At 32.9% G+C, this 11,220-nt stretch overlaps 1 protein-coding gene across 1 annotated transcript; it reads left to right on the top strand.

The window, feature by feature from the left end:
* The first annotated feature begins 3,693 nt into the window (after positions 1–3,693).
* On the top strand, positions 3,694–11,220 carry LOC139873426 (signal peptide peptidase-like 4). The gene is made up of 14 exons (XM_071861358.1): positions 3,694–3,999; positions 7,141–7,299; positions 7,377–7,488; positions 7,645–7,764; positions 7,874–8,025; positions 8,383–8,562; positions 8,668–8,702; positions 8,845–9,007; positions 9,225–9,278; positions 9,638–9,730; positions 9,985–10,127; positions 10,287–10,357; positions 10,695–10,778; positions 10,852–11,220. Exons 1-14 carry the CDS (start codon positions 3,853–3,855, stop codon positions 10,959–10,961), a joined length of 1,623 nt encoding a protein of 540 aa, XP_071717459.1. The 5' UTR covers positions 3,694–3,852; the 3' UTR covers positions 10,962–11,220.

The raw sequence follows: 11,220 nt of genomic DNA, 5'->3' as shown, positions 1-11,220 counted from the left end.
TCCCATACATAGAGATAAAAATCATTCATATGGTGAACACCTGGTAACCGACATTAACAAGATGCATATATAAGAATATCCCCATCATTCCGGGACACCCTTAAGATATGATATAAATTTCGAAGTACTAAAGCATCCGGTACTTTGGATGGGGTTTGTTAGGCCCAATAGATCTATCTTTAGGATTCGCGTCAATTAGGGTGTCTGTTCCCTAATTCTTAGATTACCAGACTTAATAAAAAGGGGCATATTCGATTTCGATAATTCAACCATAGAATGTAGTTACACGTACTTGTGTCTATTTTGTAAATCATTTATAAAACCTGCATTTATTCTCATCCCAAAAATATTAGATTTTAAAAGTGGGGCTATAACTCACTTTCACAGATTTTTACTTCGTCGGGAAGTAAGACTTGGCCACTGGTTGATTCACGAACCTATAACAATATATACATATATATCAAAGTATGTTCAAAATATATTTACAACACTTTTAATATATTTTGATGTTTTAAGTTTATTAAGTCAGCTGTCCTCGTTAGTAACCTACAACTAGTTGTCCACAGTTAGATGTACAGAAATAAATCGATAAATATTATCTTGAATCAATCCACGACCCAGTGTATACGTATCTCAGTATTGATCACAACTCAAACTATATATATTTTGGAATCAACCTCAACCCTGTATAGCTAACTCCAACATTCACATATAGAGTGTCTATGGTTGTTCCGAAATATATATAGATGTGTCGACATGATAGGTCGAAACATTGTATACGTGTCTATGGTATCTCAAGATTACATAATATACAATACAAATTGATTAAGTTATGGTTGGAATAGATTTGTTACCAATTTTCACGTAGCTAAAATGAGAAAAATTATCCAATCTTGTTTTACCCATAACTTCTTCATTTTAAATCCGTTTTGAGTGAATCAAATTGCTATGGTTTCATATTGAACTCTATTTTATGAATCTAAACAGAAAAAGTATAGGTTTATAGTCGTAAAAATAAGTTACAAGTCATTTTTGTAAAGGTAGTCATTTCAGTCGAAAGAACGACGTCTAGATGACCATTTTAGAAAACATACTTCCACTTTGAGTTTAACCATAATTTTTGGATATAGTTTCATGTTCATAATAAAAATCATTTTCTCAGAATAATAACTTTTAAATCAAAGTTTATCATAGTTTTTAATTAACTAACCCAAAACAGCCCGCGGTGTTACTACGACGGCGTAAATCCGGTTTTACGGTGTTTTTCGTGTTTCCAGGCTTTAAATCATTAAGTTAGCATATCATATAGATATAGAACATGTGTTTAGTTGATTTTAAAAGTCAAGTTAGAAGGATTAACTTTTATTTGCGAACAAGTTTAGAATTAACTAAACTATGTTCTAGTGATTACAAGTTTAAACCTTCGAATAAGATAGCTTTATATGTATGAATCGAATGATGTTATGAACATCATTACTACCTCAAGTTCCTTGGATAAACCTACTGGAAATGAGAAAAATAGATCTAGCTTCAAAGGATCCTTGGATGGCTTGAAAGTTCTTGAAGCAGAATCATGACACGAAAACAATTTCAAGTAAGATTTCCACTCGAAATAAGATTGTTATAGTTATAGAAATTGAATTAAAGTTTGAATATGATTATTACCTTGTATTAGAAAGATAACCTACTGTAAGTAACAAAGGTTTCTTGATCTTGGATGATTACTTGGAATGGATTTAGAAAACTTGGAAGTAAACTTGCAATCTTGGAAGTATTCTTGATTTTATGAAACTAGAACTTTTGGAATTTATGAAGAACACTTAGAACTTGAAGATAGAACTTGAGAGAGATCAATTAGATGAAGAAAATTGAAGAATAAAAGTGTTTGTAGGTGTTTTTGGTCGTTGGTGTATGGATTAGATATAAAGGATATGTAATTTTGTTTTCATGTAAATAAGTCATGAATGATTACTCATATTTTTGTAATTTTATGAGATATTTCATGCTAGTTGCCAAATGATGGTTCCCACATGTGTTAGGTGACTCACATGGGCCGCTAAGAGCTGATCATTTTAGTGTATATACCAATAGTACATACATCTAAAAGCTGTGTATTGTACGAGTACGAATACGGGTGTATACGAGTAGAATTGTTGATGAAACTGAACGAGGATGTAATTATAAGCATTTTTGTTAAGTAGAAGTATTTTGATAAGTGTCTTGAAGTCTTTCAAAAGTGTATGAATACATATTAAAACACTACATGTATATACATTTTAACTGAGTCGTTAAGTCATCGTTAGTCGTTACATGTAAATGTTGTTTTGAAACCTTTAGGTTAACGATCTTGTTGAATGTTGTTAACCCATTGTTTATTATAACAAATGAGATGTTAAATTGTTATATTATCATGATATTATGATATATAATATATCTTAGTATGATGTATATACAGTTAAATGTCGTTACAACGATAATCGTTACATATATGTCTCGTTTCGAAATCATTAAGTTAGTAGTCTTATTTTTACATATGTATTTCATTGTTAATACACTTAATAATATATTTACTTATCATTTAACATAATTAACCAAGTGTATCAATATCCTAATATGATTCATATGTACCTAGTAAGACGTTGTTATAACGATAATCGTTATATATATCGTTTTCGAGTTTCTTAAATTAATAGTCTCATTTTTATGTATATAACTCTTTGTTAAAATACCTAATGAGATACATACTTATAATAAAATCATGTTAACTATATATATAACCATATATATGTCATCGTATAGTTTTTACAAGTTTTAACATTTGTGAATCACCGGTCAACTTGGGTGGTCAATTGTCTATATGAAACCTATTTCAATTAATCAAGTCTTAACAAGTTTGATTGCTTAACATGTTGGAAACACTTAATCATGTAAATAACAATTTCATTTAATATATATCTAAATATGGAAAAGTTCGGGTCACTACATTTTCCACCCAGTTGGTGGTGATTGCTGGTTGTGTCCGGTCTCTGTGTTGGAAGCTGTTGTCTGTCCCGCTGGTGGTTCTGGTGGTTTGACCACCCAGTTGGTGGTAATGACTGGATCTGCGGGTGGTTCGGGTGGTGGTTGGTGGGGTTTGAGTTCCTGTTTTGACTATCTAGCTGTGGTTCTGTTTGGCTGCTCTTTTCTGGTTGTAATGCTTGGGGCGTACCAGGCGACGATCTCCCAGTTGGAGATCTGGCTCGGCTCAGGCTTTTATTAACTATTTTTTTTTTTTTGCAGGAGGAGCTACTTCGAAGGCTTTAAAGATTTTGTTTTGACGGTCTTACTGTTGGGGTCTTGTTGTTCGGTATAATCGGCGTTCCCCGATTTATATGGATTGTTTGTTTATTTATCTGTTTGTACTTTCGGTTAGTTGGTTGTCATGTTGTTAGTTTAGATTCCTTGTAAACGTGTTTTTCCATCCTATTAGTGGACCGTCTGGTTAAGTTTCTTTTGTTTTTGCCACTTGTGTCGGTTGTTGGATGGCTTTTGTAATCGTTTGTACTGTTATGATCTTCGGATCCGTATTAATGTTATCGTTTTTTGTCTAAAAAAAAAAAAAAAAAAAAAAAACCGTTCGGCCTTGACCTTTTCCATGTTTTAGCCCGTCCGAATATTTTTTAATTAGGCACATCTAAACCCGACCCGGATCGACTGTTTCACCTCTGGTCGTTCTCGTCAAACCACTTGATGAAGAAACAAATCTATACTCCGCAACAAATTCAACAAACCCTAATATTTATGCTTTCATTTCATGTAGATACTATTATTAATTGATCTCTGAAACTAACAATCGAATCAACAATCTGACTTATGGAAGTAGCTACAGCGGTAAAGCTTAATAGAACTGTACTTGCAGTGATCTTAATTTCCCTAATTTCCGGCGTACTTTCCGGCGATATAGTTCACCACGACGATAAGTCTCCTACTAGACCTGGCTGTGACAACGATTTCGTTCTGGTAATCTTTCATTCAATTGTTACTAATTCTTATGTATTTTGATTTTGAGTGTTGTTTGATCATAGTAACAAAAATTTTGGTGGATTTAAGATATTTTTAATAATTGTAAGTTTTGACAAATTTAATTAAGAAATATATGATTGAGAGCAATAAACGAAGTTAAATTCAATAGTTTTAAGATATTTATTAATTATCTTTTTTGTATGTTTACAGAATTACAGTTATTTTGAAACAGATTTCAACAGTAAGTAGGACACTTTTTTTTTTTTTTTTTTGGAACATGTATGTTTTAGTTTATAGGGAAAGGTGACTAGAATAAAAAGTTACTCTGTGAGGACTACAAATTTACTCCAAGTTCACATAGATTGAACTAAAACATAACTTGATCAAACTAACACATAACCTGATCAAACTACTTATAATTATTGTTATATGTTTTCAATGGAAAACATACGAAATTGAAAACCATAATATTACCTTTTGGTCTTTGTGTTATTTGTTCTTAATGTAATTCTTTATATCCTGATGAAGTGTATTAGTTAGACCATTTGTTAAGGTTGGATAAGGTTGTCATGACGTTGTTGTGGAGACAATTCGTGGGGTTATGTCTGTGACATGGCAAGCTGTGGAAAGGGGTTTACTGTGGGGGAAGGTTTAGGTGATGTGGTAAAATATGATTGAGAGTTGAGTGAGAAAGTGAAAATTTATGGTAAATAAGCAACAACTAATCAAAATCGGCAACTTCATCACCACCTTCGTGGTCTGCCCTCAACACCCCCCCCAACCCCCCACCCACCCCAACCTTGAAATAGGATGCAGGGGCGGATTTATTATGTTAATGGTTGCACGGGCTACCAGTGAAATATGCAATTTAGTGGGGGGAAATTTGAGTTTTTAACTAGTGAAACCAATGGATAGTGTAAATATTTTTAAGTGACACCATTGGATAGTGTAAGTTTTTTAAGATTTTAATTAGTGACACCTTTGACTATGATTCCTAGATCCGCCACCGCTAGGATGAGAAGTGTTTAGGGTGGTTTAGCTGAAGAAAATTTTCCATATTTTTCAAAGACATTCTTTATGAACCTTAAAACTAAAAAACGTGTTAAAGTTTGTGTTTTCTGGAAAAGTTTTTCGAGAAATGAGAAATCCTTATTTCCCCCTTCTATAGCTATACAAATGTGAAAACTATGATTTGTCAATTTCTACATTTTATAATACATTTGTTTGTGTTTTCTATATTTACATATCTAGGGTATATAAATTTGTTTTCAAATCTACGGAAAATGAAACAGAGAAATGAGTATATCATTTGTGATGTAAAAGCACCCTTAGACCGCTCCCAACGGTCTGCCCTAGCTACACGCCCTCACACATCATTGGAGGGCACGAATGGGCACGCACCCTTCAATCACTTGCCCTTGTTTTCGTCTTTTTGGTCGTGTTGCCCCGAAAATTGGTGATCGTTTCACAAGGAATCAAAAAACGTTTATTTTTATAAAAGAAAATTGAATCAAACTGCTCCAATATTAGAAATAATAATTTCTCTCAACTATTTAAATTTCACCCTATAAATATACATCCAGTCTGACAAATCTCTTTACTTGCAATTACAATTTGATATAATTTCACACAACTTACTCCAATCACGAACTCGAACCCGATACTAAAGAAAGGTAAAATGGTACTATGGAGTGTTAATGAGAGTCGGATCTTGGTCGAACGTTGGGTACGTACCCGACCTCGAACCCAACTCAATTTGTACATCTATTTCGAGAAGACCTAATTCGCCGTCTACCGGGTCGTTCCAAGAGTTAAGAGTTTGTGTTCGTCGGATGCGTCATCATCTCACATGTTGTTGGTTGAGGAAGCCCAACTTAATGATTCCACAATCGCTCAACAAAGAACTCTAGATAAGTTATACAAGGAAAGTAAGAAACGGACCAAGCTCGTTAGTATGCGTATCGTGTTTAACGGCTTCAAACTTCTCCAAACCGGTATTAAATGACTTGCCATCTAACGAGATTGTTGATGAACCTTAGGGAGAAAATCAAACGCCACTATGACGAGGAGTTTCGTGACGAGTTTGAAGAAGAAGAGTAGTTGTATCTTCTTTTAAATTATTAGTGTGATTTTAACTTAAGTTTAGTTCTAATGTAATGATGTATTAAATTAGTAAACGTATTTTCCCTTCTAAAAGTGTTAGTTGTTTGAATTAAATAATATAGTGGGTCCAGTTTTTTGAGGTAGTATGCCATTGGCAAGGGAGTAAGTGTTTCTAGGAATTGTGTGAAGTGCGTCATGGTTGGGAGTGTTCTAAGCGTATGTAGGAAACTAATAAAAATTTATGAATAGCATTCAAATGTAAGTGATGCTCTTTTTTTTTTCCTTTTTCTGTCCTAAGTATATATAATTCATATTCATATTCACATACACATTTAAATATTAAATATATAATTATAAAAAGAGTAAATAGAGATTTTCTTTTCTTAGAAAAGTCTTTACTATAACACAAACCTGAACAAGGTTTCTGGTTTTCCAATTTTGTTAGAAAGTCATCTGGAAAACTGGAGGAATTTCCCACATCTAAGTCGACTTAAGTACGTGGTTTTCTTTTTTATCTTGTTCACTTTTTCAAAGTTTTTATTTGAACATCCATCAACTTTTACATGTAAATTAACACGTAATGTTGTTGTTATTGCACTTCTTAACCTATATGTGGTTTTCGTTTCAACCCCTTTTGTGGTTTGTAATTTATTTATATGTATATTTATATGTATATTTATATATAACATATAACTAGTTTATAACCGGTGACTTTGCAGAATTAGTAACTGATGATACTAATAAATAATTATAATTAATAATGGTGATAATAAATAATAAATTAATAAAAATAAGAATAAGAGAGTAATTTCCATTTGCTATATCAATTACCAAATCGGTGTTTGAAATTCAAATTAAATTTTTGAAATTCAAATCAATGTTTGATTTGAACACAGAGCCAAATATTTCATCATAATCCAAATCAATGTCTAAAAGTCCATATTTAATCTTTTGACAAAAGAGGACATGATATAAGTTTTCTTTTCTTTTATTAATATATAAATAAAAGACTTTACTCAATTATTTATGTAACAGGTGAAAGTTCCGACATGGATTGATGATAAAGAAGAAGATGAATATGTTGGTGTCGGTGCACGATTCGGTCCCACTTTGCAATCGAAAGAAAAGGATGCTCATAAGACTAGAGTTACTCTTGCAGACCCTACTGATTGCTGCACAACACCTAAAAACAAGGTTTTGTAGTTTTTTTTTTTTTTACATAATCTTCACATCTTTTTGGTGACAATTTGATTGAGTGTGAAATTATGTAGCTTACTGGTGAAATTATTCTTGTGCAACGCGGGAAATGTAGTTTTACGACTAAGGCTAATGTTGCTGAAGCTGCTGGTGCTTCCGCCATCCTCATTATTAATAATAGTACAGGTACATTAATATCTAATCCTTCATGTATAACTTATCATTAGTAACAGAAATGAAACCATAAATATCCATGAGAAATAAAAAAACATTACTTTTAGTATACTGAAGAATATGTATATGTATGTAGATATGGTGTAGCTAATGTTTATAGTTTTGCAGAACTGTTCAAGATGGTGTGTGAAAAAGATGAACCTGATATTGATATTGGCATCCCAGTAGTCATGCTTCCACAAGATGCTGGTGAAAGCTTGAGGGGAAATTTGCAGAAAAACTTAAATGGTAAGTTTCATTAAATATTTTTTTTACAATTAATATGAATCAACAAAAGCTATATTCAAAAAGTTTAAATTTTTAATGGTAAGATGTTGACGGTATGTTATTTTTTCAGTATTTGTGCAGCTATACTCTCCTAGCCGCCCATTAGTTGACGTTGCTGAGGTGTTTTTGTGGCTTATGGCTGTGGGTACCATACTCTGCGCATCTTACTGGTCCGCCTGGACTGCTCGAGAATCAGCGATTGACCAGGACAAACTATTAAAGGTTGTGGTCACTTGTCCTTAGTGGTGGTTATTTTGACCCATTTATTTATGAATAGGTCAATTCGGGTTATATAGTCTTTTTTGTGTGGTCATATGGGTTAGTAATCAAGGAAATGGATTAAATGGTTCGAAAGTCTGTCCATAGTGTATTCTTAATGTATAATACCTCCCAAACCATTCTATTCAGAAAGTTGAAATCAGATAATAATGAAGGAACAAAAACTGTTATGAGTCAACACGACAAGCTTTGACCTGAACATGTTTTGACATCTGTTTATATTTCCTTAAGACGGGTGTTTACCCTTTACCTTCTTGTAATTTGTAGCCTTACAATATTGATTAATATTCCAATTTTCAGGATGCTTCTGACGAATACTTGAGTACGGGTCCTTATTCTAGTGGTGTAGTGGAGATCACCACCACATCGGCGTTGGTGTTTGTGGTGGTTGCGTCATGTTTCTTAGTTTTGCTTTACTACAAGATGTCAGACGCATTTATTGAGGTTTTGGTTATCCTATTTGCCATAGGCGGTGCTGAGGTATGTAATCCTTCACATAATGATAATATGTTTTGATTTAACAGATGGACAAAAAACCTTAACTGTTATATGAATAAAGTGGGCTCTTATTTTTCCATTTTCCAGGGTTTGCAAACTTGCTTGGTGGCCTTATTATCATGGTATGAATGTCCCTCGCAATTTTAATTTATTAATCTTGATGTTTGAAACTTTCACATGGAATACAGTTTTCCACTTAAAGTCTACCTTACAATGAGAATATACACTATAAGTCCGTCCGAACTAACAGTTTAGTAAATACAGTCTCAGATCATTGGAACATGCTGCGAATACATTTATCAAGATCCCTTTTCTAGGAGCAGTATCATACTTGACACTAGTTGTATCTCCATTCTGTGTGGCATGTGCTGTTTTATGGGCTAGTTTTCGTCGACACCATTTTGCTTGGATAGGCCAAGATATACTAGTAAGATCAGTCTTACCTTTCTTGTTTAATCAAATTTCAACTTCTTGAAATGTTTTTAGTACATTATTTATTGGCTTATGTTCTTTATAACGAGGGGGGGGAAAATTGTGACTGCACGTGGATATGCTTGGATGTATTCTCTATTGATATTGACTTGAAAAGGCATGAAATAATTACATAATGAAAATTTAATTCGTATATCTCCCTCTTAAATCAGGGCGTTACGCTGATAATCACAGTTATCCAGATAATACAAGTGCCTAATCTCAAGGTAATTATTTAGTTTCATTATTAAGTATATGTTGCTCCTTTCATTTAGCTGCTAGTAGTAATATGCTGCATAACATAATTACATACATGTTTTCATTTCAATTACTCATTTTTATTTATGTTTATATTATATTATTATATTGAAAAAAAGATTACTTCAAAATCTATGCATAAATATGAACTTCCAAAAACCTTCCTCTTATTATATTTATAATAATTTGTAGTAATCAATCATTCATCATTTACCAGTTATAATAATTGTATCAGTGACATATAAGTAAGATTAGTATCTATAAGACTACGACCTTCCGTCCGATTTTCTTCTGGCTGAGTCAGCTTTTATTTTATTGACGGAATCAGGTGGGAGCGGTTCTACTAGGCTGTGCTTTCTTGTATGATATTTTCTGGGTGTTTGTTTCTAAATTGATGTTCGATGAAAGTGTAATGATAGTGGTAAGTTTTCTGATCTTGCATCAAATTACTACTATTACTATTACTATTACTATTACTATTACTATTACTATTACTATTACTATTACTACTACTACTACTACTACTATTACTATTACTATTACTATTACTATTACTATTACTATTACTATTACTATTACTATTACTATTATTATTATTATTATTATTATTATTATTATTATTATTATTACTACTACTACTACCACAGCTTCAATATTCCATTTTTATGAATACAGGTAGCTCGAGGTGATAAGAGTGGAGAAGATGGCATTCCGATGCTACTTAAAATCCCGAGGATGTTTGATCCTTGGGGTGGCTACAGCATCATCGGATTCGGTGACATTATTTTACCGGGTTTATTAGTAGCATTTTCTCTTAGGTTTGAACTGTTGCCTAATATTTGTCCTTTTCATATGATTGGACTAATAGAGTTGGCTGAATGGGCGGGTCAGGCGAGATGGGTTAACATGTTAATATTGGTTTGGGTTAAAGTGTATTATCATGGTTATGAGGCCAATTTTGTTTTTGGAATATGCAGGTATGACTGGCTGTCTAACAAGAGCCTTCGAGAAGGATATTTCTTGTGGACGATGATTGCATACGGATTAGGTACATGTGATGGAAACTTACTTGTGTTTCGTTGGTTATTTACTTTTAGAACCACAATTGTTGTAAAATGCACAACCAACACTACTTTTATAAGAACTTGTGATTTTGAATAAATCATTTATTTATGAATGTATGAATATCCTAAACACGTCAGGATAGATAGTATTTAAAACTGTGTTCTTGCAACATGATGTAGTAGCCTTGGGTTTTTTTTTATTTTTTTTTATTGAAGGTGATCGCTTGACCTATGGTTCAAAAGTTAAATTACCTTTTACTACTTTGTAGCTTTATCATGTAATTTAAAACTGTAGCTTTGAACGCTTACTATATGATGCAGGTCTGCTTATAACATACGTAGCTTTGAACTTGATGGACGGACATGGCCAACCAGCACTGCTTTACATCGTTCCTTTCACATTGGGTAAGTTTCATTTCAGTAGTTGAACTTTCTTGAATGCTTTCAAAACTAAACCTAGGTAACACCGTATTTTCAGGCACTTTTATAACGTTAGGAATAAAACGAGGAGACTTGCTACATCTATGGACGAGAGGTGAACCTGACAGGATTTGCCCGCATGTGCAGCTTCAATCTTCTGGAGAGTAACCTGCCAGTTTTCTTAAAGTGTAATTTAGAACGCAAAGTTTACCTTATACTTGTATAGACGAAAAAATCTTTATGTGGAGTTAATTAGTCATAACTTATAACAATGTACCACTTTAACTACTAGAAGTATAACTTGCTTAATGCATTGTGCATGGATTGGTTATCTGACAAATCGATAACTGTAGATCAAAGCCGGCCCTGGTCCGCAACTCCAGTCTGTTATTTTCTTTGGTATGATTTTGTAACTGATTTTGGCAAA

Source organism: Rutidosis leptorrhynchoides, chromosome 1, assembly GCF_046630445.1.
Source record: "Rutidosis leptorrhynchoides isolate AG116_Rl617_1_P2 chromosome 1, CSIRO_AGI_Rlap_v1, whole genome shotgun sequence".
In the NCBI taxonomy this organism is placed as follows: Eukaryota; Viridiplantae; Streptophyta; class Magnoliopsida; order Asterales; family Asteraceae; genus Rutidosis; species Rutidosis leptorrhynchoides.
This window is presented reverse-complemented; position numbering and strand designations above follow the sequence as displayed.

Coding starts and splice junctions, on each gene's coding strand:
- LOC139873426 (XM_071861358.1), top strand. CDS start 3,853: ATGGAAGTAGCTACAGCGGTAAAGCTTAATAGAACTGTACTTGCAGTG. Junction 4,000..7,140: donor GTGACAACGATTTCGTTCTG/GTAATCTTTCAT, acceptor TTTATGTAACAG/GTGAAAGTTCCGACATGGAT. Junction 8,026..8,382: donor ACCAGGACAAACTATTAAAG/GTTGTGGTCACT, acceptor TCCAATTTTCAG/GATGCTTCTGACGAATACTT.